The 18,145-nt window shown below is 36.5% G+C and overlaps 3 protein-coding genes and 1 non-coding gene across 6 annotated transcripts; all 4 read left to right on the top strand.

Moving 5' to 3' along the window:
* Positions 1-211: 211 nt before the first annotated feature.
* LOC103341209 (S-adenosyl-L-methionine-dependent methyltransferases superfamily protein) lies at positions 212-7,995 on the top strand. Of its 2 annotated transcripts, XM_089043120.1 has the most exons (8): positions 212-648; positions 749-855; positions 972-1,194; positions 1,350-1,543; positions 1,648-1,759; positions 3,421-3,525; positions 4,218-4,348; positions 7,853-7,995. In XM_089043120.1, the coding sequence occupies exons 1-7, from the start codon at positions 460-462 to the stop codon at positions 4,344-4,346; spliced, it is 1,059 nt and encodes a 352-aa protein (XP_088899246.1). In that variant the 5' UTR covers positions 212-459; the 3' UTR covers positions 4,347-4,348; positions 7,853-7,995. The 2 variants fall into 2 exon arrangements, with proteins under 2 accessions (XP_088899246.1, XP_008242913.3); XM_008244691.3 differs by lacking the exon at positions 7,853-7,995 and having other exon boundaries at positions 215-648; positions 4,218-4,535.
* Positions 4,258-9,142, top strand: LOC103341210 (PLATZ transcription factor family protein). The gene is made up of 5 exons (XM_008244692.3): positions 4,258-4,348; positions 7,714-7,754; positions 7,853-8,098; positions 8,209-8,349; positions 8,628-9,142. Exons 2-5 carry the CDS (start codon positions 7,752-7,754, stop codon positions 9,009-9,011), a joined length of 774 nt encoding a protein of 257 aa, XP_008242914.2. The 5' UTR covers positions 4,258-4,348; positions 7,714-7,751; the 3' UTR covers positions 9,012-9,142.
* A 3,525-nt stretch (positions 9,143-12,667) lies between these two features.
* Positions 12,668-16,135, top strand: LOC103341212 (uncharacterized). Of its 2 annotated transcripts, none has more exons than XM_008244693.3 (9): positions 12,668-12,924; positions 13,071-13,267; positions 13,796-13,977; positions 14,108-14,392; positions 14,485-14,543; positions 14,666-14,702; positions 14,808-14,879; positions 15,016-15,343; positions 15,431-16,135. In XM_008244693.3, exons 1-9 carry the CDS (start codon positions 12,810-12,812, stop codon positions 15,902-15,904), a joined length of 1,749 nt encoding a protein of 582 aa, XP_008242915.2. In that variant the 5' UTR covers positions 12,668-12,809; the 3' UTR covers positions 15,905-16,135. The 2 variants fall into 2 exon arrangements, with proteins under 2 accessions (XP_008242915.2, XP_088898323.1); XM_089042197.1 differs by having other exon boundaries at positions 12,812-12,924; positions 13,776-13,977.
* Positions 16,136-18,054: 1,919 nt separating this feature from the next.
* Positions 18,055-18,145, top strand: TRNAY-GUA (transfer RNA tyrosine (anticodon GUA)). Its single transcript is given in 2 exon segments — positions 18,055-18,091; positions 18,110-18,145. It is a non-coding gene; the product is annotated as a tRNA-Tyr (tRNA).

The following is an 18,145-nucleotide window of genomic DNA, read 5'->3' as shown; positions in this document are numbered from 1 at the left end:
TTGATCTTTAAGCCTGATACCGTGCCTCTTTCTTTACACATCATCTTTTGTATACAATCCTGATCAAAATGTAAACAAGAGTAGCATTTGTGTCCTCAACTGCAAATTGCAAAAGGACCAATTGGTAATTATCTATAACACGGACAAGAGACCTTGTGGTCAATTCGCAAATATAAAAAATAGATAATGTCGTTTCTTCGTCTGCTGAAAGCATTGACCTTTTTTAGGTTTTTTGGTTTTTGGCTGAGACTCAAAAGTGAAAGTGTTGAATTGAATCATACTCTGTACGTAATGACGAAGAGCCATTTTCGAGTTTGAGGAGCACATGTGAAGTTGGTTGAGTCCATACGCTTACAACAACTAACACGTACCTCTCTGTCTCTGTATCTTCTTACCTCTACCTTCGTCATTTCAAAACAAGACGAAGAAGAAGAAGCAGAGAAAAGAATCAAATCTTCCATGGCGACGGCTCCCTCGTCTCTCCACCCTCTCCACCAAGATTTTCTATGCCCAAAATACCCTCGCCTTTATCACAATTCCCAATTCAGAACTCCTCGTCTCCGACGACGCCCCACTGGCACCGGCCGCCCGCCTTCCCGCTTTCCCTATTTCGCCATTCGTGCAAGCTCAGTTGCTACTTTACCGCCTGTACTGCACTGCCTTATCTTCTACCTGCACTCTAATTTCCGATATTTGTTTTAATAAAAAATTTCATTTTAATATGGAAGTTTAAATTTTAAATGTTTAGGAATGGAAGTCGAGCACTGAGGAAAGTGAAAGCTCGGGTGTTGAGCTGTTAGCATGCCCAGTATGCTATGAACCGCTCATACGGAAAGGCCCTCCTGGTCTTAACCTGTGAGAAGTTTAATGATTCATCCCATTGAATAATATATAGCTTAAAGGCAAAGTCTTTCTTTTTTTCTACTTAAAACTGCAGTTGTAGAAGTTTAATGTTGTCTTGTGATTTGTAGGCAAGCAATATACAGGTCGGCTTTCAAGTGTAAGAAATGCGACAAGTCGTATTCAAGCAAAGACATTTACTTGGATCTTACTGTTATTGCTGGGTTGAAGGAGTACGTTGAAGTCAAACCGGTTGGGACTGAGTTATTCAGAAGCCCTCTTGTTTCCTTCTTGTATGAAAGAGGCTGGCGCCAGAATTTTAACCGCAGTGGCTTCCCAGGTATTGATGAAGAGGTATGTGTATAATGCATGTACTTTCTGGCTTGCTTTCTCAACTTGGTCTGCACAACATGCATGCCAATTTGGGTTTTGTTTATTTACCCACTACAGCTTTTTATGCATACAACTATAAGTGTATTAGTTACATGGTCTTTTTATATGCTACGCAGTTTAAAATGGCTCAGGACTACTTTAAATCTGCTGAAGGTGGTGTTCTGTTGGATGTAAGCTGTGGGAGTGGTTTGTTTTCCAGAAAGTTTGCCAAATCCGGGACCTATTCTGGAGTTGTTGCGCTTGATTTTTCTGAGAATATGCTTCGCCAGTGTTACGATTTTCTTAAAAAAGACCCTACTCTTTTAGCTACGTAAGTTTGCCTGCTCTTCTGAATAATCAATGTTTGTGGTCTTTAATGTCAAATGACATGTCTATCCAAAATTCCTAATGTACACATCATTGGAATAAATGCAGTAATCTTGCTCTTGTGAGGGCAGATGTTTCTAGGCTTCCATTCCCTTCAGGTTCAATCGGTGCTGTCCATGCCGGCGCGGCATTGCATTGCTGGCCCTCTCCTTCCAATGCTGTAAGTTTCAATTCCTCTGTTTTTCTCCTTTAAGTTGCTTGGCGCCTAGGATCTTATGTTTAGTCAGAGTTACCCGACTTGGATGATTTAAGAATCAACATGATTATGGATGAATAATAACAGAGTCTTCAATTTCTAAATCCTACCTCGCTTGTTTTTCATTAACTTTGCCTTTCCTGGGTGCATCCCTATTCCCCAAAATAATTTTGTTATGTGCGCCAAACAAATCTGTTGGCTAGCTTTGCCTTTTATGGTATCGGGGATGCTAGTATGCTAGTGGTGACTAGTGAGTAAACTCAGAGATGAATTGCATATTTGTATTACACATGTCACCTGCTATGTTGATAACTTAAGAAAAAAGTCATGGTGAAAGTGCCTTGTTATATCAACTGGGTGTATCTGAAAGCATATGGAGAATTAAGTTTTGAACAATTTGAAATTGCCTTGACTGGTAATTAGGAATATGAGATGAAATGTGGAATGGTGAACAAAACTTATAGCTTCTTTAGGCAAACTGAATAAACACCATTGCCATTTTACCCATGGCTCCTTACAAGAGACCACAAGAAGTAGGCATCTTCCGTGCCAGTGTTTTGTGAGAAATAAAGGTGATATCCTTTGAGAACTACAGGAAGTTAGAAAATTGGAAATTACTCTACTTATGACCTTCAGAATTTTCTTCTTTTCTTTCATGAAATCACTCACGTCTGAATCTTCAACTTGGGTTTGGACACCTCAAGAGCATATTCCAATTTTGAATTTTATTACAAAACCCTTGGTGGCCAATGGTAGGTAGGTAATTTCGTGGAGTGTTTCTGTTTGGGACTGGGGACTCACCTTTCGGGAGATTAGTTGAGTGTCCTTACAGCATCAAGAACCTTGTCAACAAGGAAGAGAGAGGGCTGCTAGTGATTAAAGAACCTAGCAATCATAGTTATACTATAAAGGGTGTCAATTGGAATCAGAAATCAGCAACCTTTTAGGTAAAAGAGTTCTGAGTACAACCTTTCTATTGATGCATAAGCTATAGTAACATGAATGCTCATGGATAGCCCATGAGGTAGTTACAGAGTTGGTTCCTGTGGAATATACTGCAATTTATAATAGAACACAACTCCACAAATGCTGGTGTGCTGGTCTGTGGCTCCTACTTTAGATATATCTTTCTTAGTGAAATTTTCGAAGGAATTAGCTCTCAGGTGGTTTGCTGTTAGCAAGTAGATATATTAATCCCCTCTCTGGTGGACATTACTCAAAAAAAAAAAAAAAAAAAGGCCATCCTGTAAGTATACATGACCCCAAAAAAACTATTCCTTCCAGAAAAAAAGCTGTTCTTACCTTCCTGTACCCCCACCCATTCCCGGAATAATTGAAAAGAGTTATCTCCAATCACCAACATTGGCATTTGAGTCTTGTCTTAAGGTGACGGAAGGCAGAAGAGGGAAAGTAGCTCTATTTACAATTACAAAAAAAGAATTCAGCCACAGCCTTTTCCACAGTTACAGAAGAGAAGCCTTTGCGCTTTGAATTCTATTTGCATCTGAACTTCATGAACCATCGAATCTTGTTATATTTTCAGTTTTACTGTAGATATGTGTATGGATGCAACAAAGTTGCTTTTAACTAATGCATTTCCAACTCATTTCTCATACAATTCTCAGATTGCTGAAATAAGTCGTATATTACGAAGTGGTGGCATCTTTGTCGGAACCACTTTCCTGCGGTATACTTCATCTACTCCCTGGATATTGAGGCCTCTCAGAGAGGTAACACTTCTTACTTATTCAAAAAATTAACAAATGTGATCAATGATAGATGTGATTCCCCCTTGGTGGATTAATAATTTCGACCACGGTTTGTTTTCTTAAATGAAAATAAACAACTTTGTATTCATCTCTGAGTGGATATATGTGTGTACGCTGAGTTTGTAAATGTTGATTTACTCTGAGGAGCTCTAATATGAAGCATTTATCCAAACTAGGAGTTGGTTTGTCTAAGAACTTTTTTATTTCAACTTGTGAATTTCCCATTAAGTAGATGTCAACCAACTTATCTCTGATTTATAGTACTCATGTATTGAAACAATAAAACTTATTTATGTTATGAAGTTATAGCTGTTCTATAGGGTTCAGACCTGTCAATTGTCCTGCTCACACTAATGTTATTATGATACTTGTTTATCTGTATATGCTAGTGATAGAATGTGTGTTCAAAAGAACGATTGTGTAATATCCACATTCATTTTCATATTCTGCATAAATTGCACACGAATGATGTAACAGTTGAATTTTCGTTAGTCGGGACTCATTAGCTGTAGCTAGCTAGGATCTGTTTAAGGGTGGCTCCCCATCGAAACTGTTTTTACAGTCATTGAGACATGGGTTTTATTAAAAATATGTGACTGACTTGGTTATAAACTTTAATAAGTATTGATTTTAAGTTGTAATTTATGTGGCAGAGGGCTCTGCAGGACTATAGCTATTTAACGGAAGAAGAGATTGAGGACTTATGTACATCATCTGGTCTCATCAACTACTCGAGCAAAGTTCAGCAATCTTTCATCATGTTTTCTGCTCAGAAACCTTGAGAGTAGGTTTGAGCCATTTGAATATAATTTCTCCGTACATGGATTTATCATATTTCTTGTTGATTTGTTGTATAGTGTATTTATATAATTGTATAGACATTTAAAAAGAAGAATACAGAACCTGAAAAGTTGGATAATCTGGGGAAGATGTAAAGTATTTATTATTAATAAGAAGTAGTATTTTATTAACTGTATAAAGAATGATAGTAGTAGTGCTTAACATTATCAGGGACTCTATTAGTGGTTACTGATTAGTATTGACAGATTAACGGCCATTTCAATCTTCATTAGGCGAAGTTGATTATGGCATAAAAGGTAGATGTATCACATAACATAAGAAGAACAAATAAAATATGCGTGAACAAGAATAGGAAGAAGAGGAAGAAGAGGACTGCTGTTTTTAGATAATCAGAAGGTTTGTGTTCATGACAAGGTTTCAATTAAGAATTTGAATCTTGTGAGCACGATGGGAAACTAGAACTACTACATGAAGGTTTAGGCGTAGGCTTGGAGTCACACGATCTTGACTCTTGAGCATAGTTAGTCTTTAATCTTTGGAAAAAAGGTTCTCCATGTGACCTAAACTTTAAAAATGAGGGCATGCATTATGCATATTATATAATAGGGCATGGTGAGGTGGCTAGGCTAATAAAGAAAGAAAACCCTTTTTGACAAAGCAAAATGGAACCAACTCAGACCACACAGAGGCCTGTGGCCACAGCAGGAAGATCCCCTCGTGCGGCTCATCCGCTGACCCAGCCCTCCCCCTATTTCTTCTTCTAACCACATCATCATCTCTGTAGAATCTGTTCACTTCTGGATCTTTGACCGTTGACCAACACTCCACACAACTTGAAACCTTGACTTGAATGATAAAAGGAGGAGGAAATGGTCAGTCCCAAGACACACTTAAGCTTCTCGTTTTGGACATTGCCAGTTTGTTTGAAAGCCAGGCCTTTGGATCCCTTGCACGTGAGCTTCTTGCTTACTATAATACCTTTCTACTTTTCATGGCACGTGGGGTTGGCCATCCTCTTTCTCTTCTCTGATTCTGTTTGTTCTGTGAGCTTAATTTCTTTCTTCCTTTTAGTTTGGCTCGAGGGATATTTGCTATTTATGTCGTTTCATCAAGTATACACGTGCACAGTATATTTCATTTCATGGTAGACATGTGTGAAACTTTTATCATGATTCTGTTTTATTTTAGCAGTTTCTATAAATAAATAAATAAAACTACTTTTAGATTATTCTTTGAGATTAATCTTCAAAAAGTTTTGCTCATCACATTGGTAGTGAACCAACAGTTAACATACCTTCAATGCTTGCTTAAGAAGAGGGGAAAAGAAAACAGAAAAAGACAAACTCAAACCGCCTCAAAATGTTTTTCTTTTATCTTTTTATAAAAATGGAAAAGATAAAATATTTGATAATATCTTCACAAAATGTTTATAAGTTTGCTTAGGTCTAGCTCCAAGAGCTGAACTCTCTAAAGAAGATTAATTTAAATGTATATAAGGGCTTTGCTAGCTTTAATCTTCTAGGCATGCATTGACAACCGTTGATTAATATGATAAAAATGTATGATAGCATTCATCATGAGTTCTTGACAACCGTCGGTTGTAATATGATAAAAGATTTGTGATGTGAAATGCTCTGATGAACAACAATCACATAAGTGGAAGCTCGAAATTGAATGGTAGACCTGAAGGAAGGGTATAAAGGGAATGATACAAGACTCTTTGGCATTGCAAACCCCAAGGTAACTCTTGGTTGGAGCTTAGAGGCACAATAAGCAAGGTCTTCCTCAAAATTAGCACACTGGAGCCTCTAATTAATTAGGTCATTAGTTTCCCTAACTAGTGCTCAATGAGTTGTGCTTGTCTGTCAAATGTTTGTTGCAAAACCACATTATTGTTAAAGCAGGACTTGTGATTAGTGGATTAGTGGAGTGGTTGATTGATTGTTGACATGTTTTATTCCCTAAAAACCGGGTTTCTTTCTTTCTTTCTTTCTTGTACATGTCTTTGTTTTGACTCTGTTAGTAGATTAGGCATGCTGCCATGGTTGTATTGTATTGGCCAGATGCAAGGCATTCTAAACCAACACCATTATGGCCTCAGTTGGCAGGACATCCTTTACCAATTGCCTTTCTCTGTTTATTTCCTAAGACTTAAACTGCTACTTCAACCTTGTGGCCTGAGTCACATGAGTCACAGTTGAGGTATCAAAAAAAACCCCAATGAATGGACAGCTTCAAGTTTTTGTTTTTGTTTTTATTTTTGGCATACTAATATTCCCAAACCCAGATTTTTTAATCTTTCAAATTTCATTAAATTTGTCTCTCTCATTTTCTTTTAAGTTAATGTATCTGATAGATTCTCTTAAACCAGTTGGAGCTTTTAACATTTCAATTTGTTGTGACAAGACATAGTTGATAGGTATTACTATTGCCTTTGTGTATTTTTAATGCAGCTCAGCACCCTTCTTCTCGACCATGCTTTTTTATTTATTTATATTTTTAAAGAGAAAAAAGTTTAGGGGGAGATTGGCTACTCTCAATCTCTACCATGCTTTCATTGTTGCTGTATATGCTCTAATTACTTAGCTTTGAAGTGATGGAAATTATACGAATGACATCAAAAGCATCAGGCAAGAAAAAGGGATGCAGAGGAATACAATATACATTTAGAAAGAAAATCTACATTTTTTATGAATGAGGTAAAAAAGAAGATTAAGTTAGCCGACTTATTCGGGTATGCATCTTTAAGTTGGATCTAATTTGAGCTTTTTTGTAATTACTTCGAATGACAACTAAGTGGAACGCAAGAATGGACCAATTGAACTATTATCAAGCTGGTGTTGTCTATCTATGTAAATATCTGTCATCTTTTTGTTCAGTTTCTCATTTCAAAGTCTACAACAAGTGGCTGGTTCCTTCCATCCAACTGATTTCACCAATTCTAAGAGATGAGAATCAATGAAAGAAAAGGTATTAAAAAAACACTTTGAAAATAAAATTTTTGAGGCAGAGAGGCAGCTCCTTCAAGAAGAGCTTGGTTAGTTTAGCATTAGAGCTCTTCAGCCAAGGAGATGAGCAAGAATAGTTTATAGGGGTTTTAGAGAATGGGAGACACGGAAACAGCGCCCACGTTCCCCTCATATCTTACTTCCTTTATTTATTGTCTCTCTCTCTCTCTCTCTCATGTTACAAGCCTCCTATTGACAAAATGTTGTGCCCCTCCCCAAGGAATAAATATAGACCCCTTTCCTCTCTTGTGAAGCTCCATAAATACTCTTATCTCCATCCCTAAGTCTCTCTCTCTCTCTCTCTCTCTCTCTTCTATTTACACCACTGTCTTGATAACAGCTCAAGGAGGGCTCTCTCTTTCAAGTGTTTATGTGATCATGGTTTGTCTCTGTCCACTCTCTGTCTCTCTATGGCATAATTCTTCTTGTCTTTTTGGTTCATATATATAATCACTGAGCAAATTTTGTTGCTATAATAGGGAATTCAGAAGCCTGCATGGTTGGAAGCCCTCTATACTCAGAAGTTCTTTGCCGGTTGCTCCTATCATGAAACTGCTAAAAAGAATGAAAAGAATATCTGCTGCTTGGATTGTTGCATCAGTATATGCCCCCATTGTCTGCCATCCCATCGTTTTCATAGGCTCCTTCAAATTCGTCGTTATGTATACCATGATGTTGTCCGATTGGAAGATCTTCAAAAGCTCATAGACTGTTCGAATGTTCAGGTTGGTGCCCTATAATCATCAAGGCTAGGTTAATTAACCATCTCCATCAGTTTGTATATAATATATTACTGTACAGTTTTTGACAATTTAAGTCTTTGATTCTTGTTTAGGCATATACAATCAATAGTGCCAAAGTGGTGTTCATCAAGAAAAGACCTCAGAACAGGCAATTCAAGGGTTCTGGAAACAACTGCACTTCCTGTGACAGAAGTCTTCAAGAACCTTATATCCATTGCTCTCTCGGATGCAAGGTAATCAACTTGACTTACTTCTGAGTGGTGGCTTTGTTCCATTCCATGCATGCAGCTGAATTACTAATAAGTTCTTAATTATCCATGATCATGATCAGTAATGAAAATATCCCAATATGATTGATTGCATTTCTGTTATTTTATGCAACAACAGGCACCATAATATCACTGAATTCTACTAGTTCATATGCTTACTTAAGAGAGAGAGAGAGATAGAGGCATATATGAAAGGCTTTAACTAAAACTGAACAATATTTGGAATGATGAATGTTAATCAGGTGGACTATCTCCTTAAATTGAACAAGGACCTCTCTCCTTTCCTAAAGAAATGCAACTCTCTTCAACTCAGTCCTGACTTCTTGGTTCCTCTTTCTGATACCGGAGACGAGGAGATGACGAGTGATCAGACCAACCCTCATTCTACAATTGTGGACTGCGATGACCCAATGAGCTCATCATCATCCGGGTCATCAGGGTCCGAGAACATGAGCATGAGCATGAACATGGGATACAGACATCATGAGATTGTCCGGAAGAAGAGAAGTGGACTGAATTATGCTTCATTGTGCGGAAGATCAGCTCATAAAGTTTCAGACGAGGACATGGCCTCGAGCATGATCAGTAGAAGAAAACGCATTCCTCATAGATCTCCTCTGTGTTAGCAACAAAAAAAAGAAAGAAGAAAAAAACCACAAAACTTAAACTTACTATTTTGTCTCTACAATTTTCAATTTAATTGACTGAACTGAACCATTCAAATGCTTTGATTAATTAATTCATTACTTTAGCTCTCGCTGTCTCTCTCGAATTTGAAGTTTAATTTTGTTAATTAATCACTTGGTCGGGGTGTTTTGTCTTAATGTGATCACGTGGTTCCCAGTTCCAAGTTATATTGTTTTGTACATTTTTTATATAATTTTTTATATAACTCTTTTAACTCATACTATATTTATATTGAGGGGTTCCTTGAAATAATTTTATTTGAACGGCACTATTTAGGGTCCCTTATGATTTTTTTTTTTTTTTAACAATCAAACCATCTATTTTTAAGTCTACATTCATAGATCATTCTTGTAAAAAATTAGACAAATTGGAAACCGTTTCGACATCCAATTCTATCTTATAAAATCACTGAACACGGTACTTTAAGAAAGTACTAAATTTTCAATATTTCAATTGAGTTGTCAAAATGATATCGGATTCAAATGATTTTTTTTATATAGAGATATCTTTGAATGCACATCTACAAAATAGACGGTTTGGATTAGTAAAATTTAATACAGAATGAATCTTATAAGGATGTCTCCCAAATATGTTTATTTGAAGAATCCCTCAACTAAAACTCCCTATATATATATATATATATATATGTAGCCTGATTACTAATATCAACATTGATTCGAGTACTCGTGAATTTGATGGAGCTCTTCTTCTTCTTGTGATCATATTCAATGTCTTTTTAAGCTGGTTCGCATGTTCATGTTATATGCTAGTGGTACAACAACTCTTATAATAAATATGTCTACAATTAAGTATATACTTAAACAATTTTTTATTTATTTACGGTAATGTTAATTACAAACCGACAGGGACTTCCTTTGACTTTGACTGCAAAATGACACAAAATATTGTACATATGTGTTTGTGTGTGTGTGTGTGTGTGTGAGAGAGAGAGAGAGAGAGAGAGAGTTTAATTAATTTTGACCAGTCAAACCTTCCAGGCTTAGCCGTGATAACAACTCGTTAAACCTTGGCATTACTATCTGTAACAAAGCTTAGTCAAAACCTAGTCATACAATATTTTGTAGCACTATTGTATTATATCAATTTTTTAAACTAATCTCGCAATTAACTAGATACATTATTTAATGATAAAAATAAATAATTCACCTAAATTGTTATTAAAATATTTTCCTAATAAAGCCTTAATATCTAATATTATATGATTGATAGAAATAATATTAACCTTGAGTTTTTTTTTTACTTTCTACTTTGTTTTTTTTTTTCCGTCTTATTTTATTAACTTTTTTGGCTTGTTTGGGTGACATATGCTTTTGGATTGATTTGAACCCCATGTTCTTACACTCATTTAGGCCCTACATATATTAGGCCTTATTAATGTTTAGCCCAAAAAGTATGGGCAAAGGAGGCCCTTGTCATTTTTGTCAGCAAAGCCGAAAACAACTTTTTGTTAGTTTTTCTTTACCTCTTGGCTATCAATATAAAATATGAAGAATGCGACTGATAAAGAGACCTAACTTGTTCATCTATTCAATTTTTTTCTTTCATTTCTATAAGTCCCTGAAAAAAGTAGACTTCTTTGTTCATATTCAAATGATTATTAGTGTAAGACTCAACACTTTTAACTGATTTTTTACTTGTTGTCATGACTCTGTATATTAATCCTAATTAATTTGCTCTCTTAAGAAAGGTCTCGGGTTCGAGTCCTAGCATTTATGTAGTGTATGTAAGTTAGTATCTCAATAGGAAAGAGGTTATAAATAAATAAAAACCCTAATTCGTACCCCACAATCTCCAAAGGCTTTATTTTTTTCCCCGTACTTGAAGCTAAGGGACCTAAAGAAACTGAATGACGATATGGGATCCAAAAATACAAAGAAAAAAAAGAAGCAAAGTGAATATGTCTGAAAAGTGAAAGCATCACCATCATGATCATGATCGTGTTTATGACTAGGATTTTGAAATGATTCCAAATTCTGAGAACCTGGTTGCAGACTGCAGTGAGTGATATTTGCTTCTCTCACAGTGTCACACAGACTCAGTCTCTCTCCTCCACTTTTTTGTTTCTCCTGGACACTTCCCATAAAGAAGCAGAAAACACAGTTATGGTGGGAATAAGTTCCAGGTCCAAACTGAAAAGCAGTTGATTTAAAATAGCAATTAGCCTAATTAAGAGGTTTAGATTGGCAGGAACCTAAAACAAGCCATTAATAATATGTCCAAAATAATTGGACAGTGATTGAGTATGCACTAGCTACCTACTCCGAGTAAAGCTTTACGCAGAATCAATGCACATGGACAAAGTGTAGGTGCAATAACTCATTAACTAGTATATTAATATCTAACCCTTTCCGGTATTCTTTCTTCTCCTTCATTCGAGAAGAATAAAATCTTCTGAGTTGTCAGTTACTGATTAAGCGAGTTGCTCCATTTGCTCTCCAAATCCAAGGAAACTATATTTATATGAATATGAGTGCCTAAGCCTTGCTATCATTTTCTAATGTTTATGTCACTTTCTAGTCTACACACTCGACCACTACTTTCAATCTCAAATCGTTTCTCATCGAATATGCGACATGCCATATTGGATGCCTGAGAAACCAAGCTACAATCATATGCATAACTTTCTTTGTATGTCGAAACGAAAACATCTATCATTTCATCCATTGCAATTTGCATGCATGCATGTGACATGTTGCATGCAAAATAAAAACTCAAAACCATTGGAACTTACTTGGTGGAGGTGGGAATACAGTGGAACGTAAGCCTAGAGACTTGTCATGCACACCACCACCACCACTCATTTTTGAGTAATTTCTTATTACTTAGCAAAGCTAGCTTTATTTAAAGTAATTTCTGTTCCCATCAGTTATATGTTCTTAGCTACAAGATTTTCATGGCTATAAATATACATTTCTGCTAATCCTCAAGGAAATATTTTGTGGTCAATTATGTACGTACTGAATTTGTGTGTGTATATATATAGAGAGAGAAACGGATTTTGATCTTATCCATCACACTCGTATAATTAATTAAGAAGTTAATTAAGACTATTCAAATCTTCCAAATTTCACAAAAGAAACCTATAAATTAAACAAGAATAATACGTTCGTATGAATCTGTATTTACTAGCTAAATAAATACAAACATTATTGCATCGTTGTAATCTACGATTTCCAGCTAAATAATATTTGTTTTGTCAATAGTCAAATTTTACTTTAAAACCTTCCTTTATCATTCTTTGAGAATTTCTATCTACAAACTCGTATGGTACACGATGTAATTTTAGCCATTAAATTTTGACGGATTAGATTGCTTTTCCATTTTGAGTATAACACGTTAGCGGTTGGATTTGTTTGTATACGGACTCGTAACTTGGACAAGTATTAGTTTAATCCTCTTTTTGGTATCTTTTTATTTTTGTTTAAACTCAAATGTCTTAGTACCAAAAAAACAAATAAATCAAATATCTTAGCTTAAAAATAATAGTAAAATAATTTATCAGTGTCTATTTATCTCTGCTTCTCTGCCCACAAGTTCGTGTGCAGGTATGAATGTATAAATAACCCCACCTCGCACAAGATGTAGGCGGGTCCTTGTCTCTCCCCCGCCCGCGAGCTCTGCCTCAAAAACCAGAGGTTGAGGAAATTCTCGGACGTAGACGCGAACACAACAACAGGAAGAAGCATTACTAATATTACCCAAAAACCAAAAACAAAATGTTATGCTTCGGATCAAACCCATTGAAAATTTTCCTTCTTTTTGTTTCCTTCTTTTTCTTCATTTCTTTAACTTCCGGAAGCCCTGACCTTTTGCACATTATACGAACAACAGGTACTCATGTATGAAATGCCCCTTTTATTTTTCTATTTCCTATTTCATTTTTGGATGAAAATGCTGTTACTTTCGTGTTCTTTGTGAAAATGCTGTTACTTTCGTGTTCATTGAGAAAATGGGTTGCTTTATGGTTGAATGTGCAGCTGTAGAGGTAGCTGGTGAGAGAGAGCACGTTGGGATCAATGGGGTGGTGACATGGCCATTAGACACACGGAGGTTTCTTGAAGAAAACACGACCGTCTTATTATTGGCTCAGCAGAGGACAAGCAGAAGAGACCCTCTTAATGGGTTCAACAGATACACAGGAGGCTGGAACATCAGCAATAAGCATTACTGGGCGGTCAGTTCTCTTATCTTAACCTTAATTTAATTTACTTTTGATTCATTGTCTTTTTTCCTTTTTTGTTATTTGGGTTTCTCTCAATTTATGAATGAATGATCATGTTATTTGGCTGTTTGATAATCAAGAATGAGGTCCGTGTTCTGGTTTCCTGTATTGTATGTATGTGGTTAACTTGTGAATTTCTGCATTTGGTTTGCGGATTTCCTGACATACTGAAACTTATTTTGATACATATAAATATAGGCCATGATCAGACCAAAAAAAAAATATAGGCCATGATGAGCTTGCCAGTTTTTAAATTTTTTTGCGTTAATGATGTCATTGTTGATTATATATATATATATATATACACACACACACACACAAACATATTTTTTGTTGGGTTTGCTGATACTCTCTGGTTTCATATTCTTTCTTTCTCAAATCATGTTATTCTGTTTTTGACATTGTTAAGTTGAAGAAATGTATGGTCGATTATGTTGCTCAACGAATGCTTTTGATATAGATTGTTGATTTATGATACAGTCTGTTGGTTTTACCGCGGCTCCCTTCTTTGTCACCGCTGGTTTATGGTTCCTGCTGTTTGGGATATGCTTGTGCCTTGTCTGTATATGTTACTGCTGCTGTCGAAAAGAGCATTATGGCTATTCTAGAATAGCATATGCTCTCTCTCTCATGATCCTTATCTTCTTCACCCTCATGGCAATGTAACTCTCTTTCTATCTCTTTCCTTCCTCATATCTACCTAAGACGCAATTTGCAGTGCCGATAAATTTCTAGCATTGAACTGATGATGCCTTTTTGAATTTTGATGCTTGTTCGTGTGGTGGGTTCTAGTGTCGGATGCATTGTGCTGTACACTGGTCAGGACAAGTTCCACAGCAGTACATGCAGCATGCTGAGTTATGTAGTGGGTCAGGCAGATACAACTGCTGAAAACCTCAGGAATGTGTCAGATTATCTTAGTGCAGCTAAGAAGATTGGACTTGACGCCATAGTTCTTCCGGCGGATATTCAGAAGAGTATGGATGACATTATGGGAACCATAAAAAAGGTTGCCAATACTCTCTCTGATACAACTGAAAAGAATTCAAAGCGTATACAAGACGGCCTGGATATCATGTAATTAGATTCTTCTACAAGCTCTTGCAACTTCAAACTTGTGCTCACAATGCTTAATTTGGATAACATGTATCTGTTGTTATGTTTTGCAGAAGAATGGCTCTCATTGTTCTTGCTGCTATTATGCTCTGTTTGGTCTTTATAGGATTTTGTAAGTTCTTTACTTTCGTTTGATTAGAGGTAGGAAGGTTGGAGATTTCACTTTTAGAATTATGCCTTATTAATCTACTACTCTTTTTTGTTTTTGTTTTCCTGGGGGACTACTTTTTGCAGTATTTTCCATTTTTGGGCTGGAATTTCTTGTATACTGGTAAGTGATAAATACCTACCTACAACTGTTTCCTGTTCAATTTTTAAGACAGGTCTTTAAATTTTGGAATCTGTTCATTAACAAACACTTGGACATTTGATGCAGTTTGGTGATTATTGGGTGGATTCTTGTCACGGGAACAATCATTTTGTGTGGTATATTTCTCCTCGTCCATAAGTAAGCTCTCTTTGCTTTCCTTAAGTGCAGCATTTAGAAGCTAATTTCAGCCTGTCAAGCTTAGTCTTGGTTGTTACATATTTGTCTAGAAGCATAAAGCATCAATTCATTTTTCTATGTGCATTTGTGTATGTAGTGTGTTTGCAGATGCATGTGTCTCCATGGATGAGTGGGTTCAGAAGCAACCCAAGGTTCATACAGCCTTGGAAGATGTACTGCCATGCGTGAACAAAGATTTAGCTCAAGAGGTGTTTTTACGGACCATGGATGCAACCTTATACACTGTTACAGTGCTCAACCGTGTCATCAACGACGTCGCAAATACTAATTCTCCGACCGTCGATGGTGCCTTGCATTTCAATCAGACTGGCCCAACATTACCCCCTCTCTGCAACCCCCTCATGGATGATCGCTCCGATCGAAAGTGTATCCCTGGTGAGGTCGAACTGCAAAATGCCGGACAGGTACTTATATACGTAATAACAAACAAATATCAATGACATTATTATATGTTTTTTTGTTAAGTTGGGTTTGAAATTGAATTGTTGCAGGTATGGAAGAAGTACGTGTGTCAGGTTTCGGCCGCTGGTGTATGTATAGGTCCTGGGCGGTTGACGCCAACCTATTATGAACAAATGTCAGCTTTCGCGAATGTGAGCTATGCTCTGTATCGTTACGGTCCCTTCTTTCTTAACCTCACAGACTGCACGTTTGTTAGGGACGCATTCTCGGACATCAGCAAACAACATTGTCCCGGTCTGCGAATCCACAGTGCTTGGATCTACATTGGCTTGTTCTTGGTTTCTGCAGCCGTAATGCTGTCCTTGATCTTCTGGGTTATCTATGCCCGCGAACGAAGACATCGTGTCTACACGAAGAAGATTTTGTCGTCGAGAGTTTGTGGAGAATCTGCGATGGAGTTAAGTCATCAGCCTCGCTCCTCCAGGTGCTCCACCTCCTCCTCGAGGATGAGTTTCAAGACTCCAAGGACTTCAGTAGGGTTCCAGGACAAGGCAACATTTTAGTCATAAACATTTGCAACAACCAAAGCAAAGCGAAGCGTCCTTGTTATTGGGTAAAATGTGTTTTTTGGTATTTTGGATGTATATTTCAGTGATTATTTTACCCTCAAGTTTTTTGTATCTCCTCCTCCTGTGAAACTTGTTTGAGTATTTTTCTGCTTCACCACCGACTGTACATATAATTCAATAGACCGACCCTTTTAAGGATAAAGGATTAGCTGCCTTCAATCTCAACCATCGATCCATTTCTATCAGTCAAATATCACTACAATAAATTGGGCAACCTTTAATCATCCAATCAAAATCAGCAAGTAATGGTTCAATGTGAAAGAAATCTGGTCTAAAGGATGAGTAGGTTGAAATAAAGAAATCAATTACAGATAATGTTGGTAGCTTATTAGCCAGTGTCATCAATCAACATCAAAGAATGTTGTTTGAGTGAAAGATGAAAATTGGCCAAACCATTAAACGTATGTCACAAGTCAATCATAGAGGCTCATGATCAAAATAATAATCCGTCTCCAATTTCTTTGATAATATCTTGTAAATTGTAATCCTATCCTGATTCCTGTCTCACACAATTTTTATATTTTTTATTTTACATCCTTAATTTGATTGAAAACCCGACATTCATTGATCCTAAAGGCAAACTCATGTTTATCTTATTTTTATTTTACAGCTAGCCATTCCATTGCAGCAATTGAATATTATTGGGAAGGTAGATCATCTCTACTAGACAATCGTCTCTTAATTGCGTGCAATCGCTATGTTGCTGGAACGCTAAACCAATCAAAAAGAGCCCACACACTAAACGAAGGAGATCATATCTTCTATCTAATACAAAGTGAAAGCAAACAAGTTTTTCACACGTCATATCATCTCGTGAGATAATATTTATCTATATATTATGAAAATAACTTTTAGAAATAAGTATCGACATAATAAAATGACGATAACTAGTCTCAAATCTCTCAACAAAAGGAGAGCAATTCTCTCAATATTTGACCGACAAACTAATTTGATTAAAGCCTCAATTTTGTTTGGTGTTTTATTATAGAATATGAATTAACTACAAGGTATAAAAAAAAACATGAACGTTTAATTTGAAAAAAAAGGTAAAAATGTACCATACCCGTCTAGAAGAATACCATCAAGATTGAGGTCAACAATAATTGTTGTCCTTCATAGTTCCAAATTCCTACTCATAAGTAACTTGGAGCAATTAGTTATCCATTTGAACGGTAAAACTGATTTGACATATAGACTCTTGTGCCCTTCCAATCCAAATGTCCTTGAAATATCATCATCGTCATTTGAATCAAAGGAAGTCAGGGGGTGTGGGTGGGTATGAAGGAAAAGGTTACTAAGGTAAATTCGAAAATCCAGAAGAAGCTATATAAAATCCCCCAACCCCAATAGAAAATAGAAAATAGAAAATAGAAATTGTTAGTGGTTGAACTATTCCATGGCCTCAAAAACTGCAACCTGCATTTCAAAATCACACAACTCAAACCGCACATGTTTATGTTCACCCACCTCACATCCTGGATCTTTTAGGTGCAGTTTGCACAGAAATTCCAATAAGCAGCAACCCATTATCAGTAATCCTGCATTTGTTGTTAAACCAAATTCCATTAAGGGGTGCCTGCTCCTTCAGCTCATCAAGCCCTCCAGCCATGATCTTCAAAGGAGAAGAAAGTTCCAGCCCAGGCCTACCAGGTTCTGTTTAATGAATAACACCAGAAATCAGCTTGCAGTTTCTTGATTTAATGAATGATCAAATATGTTTGTACAGTAGGAAAGGTAAAAATAAATAATATATTTTTTGTAATTGTTTCTCTGCTTTCTTTCTAATTTTGGAGAGTGACTTATTTGATTCCCTTTGCCAATAATGAACAAAGAAAAAGCAACAGTGGTGGTGGTTCTGCATATTTAATTTCTTTTTCCTTGTCCCCCCTAACTTGAACATGCTAATTATTTATACAGATTACCGTCAAAGTGTATGCCACTCCTTTGAAGGACGTAATAATACAAGCAATAATGGCATGATTTGATGCATCACACATGCGCTAATTTACTGGTAACCTCAAAGCTCAATTCAACAATCTTATTACATTAAAATAAATAAAATAAATCTGAAGCATATGTACAACCCGACCTTAGCTCAGTTGGTAGAGCGGAGGACTGTAGTTGGAAAATCCATCAGATATCCTTAGGTCGCTGGTTCGAATCCGGCAGGTCGGA

This window comes from Prunus mume, linkage group LG8 (assembly GCF_029339155.1).
Source record: "Prunus mume cultivar Tortuosa linkage group LG8, ASM2933915v1, whole genome shotgun sequence".
NCBI lineage: Eukaryota > Viridiplantae > Streptophyta > Magnoliopsida > Rosales > Rosaceae > Prunus > Prunus mume.
This window is presented reverse-complemented; position numbering and strand designations above follow the sequence as displayed.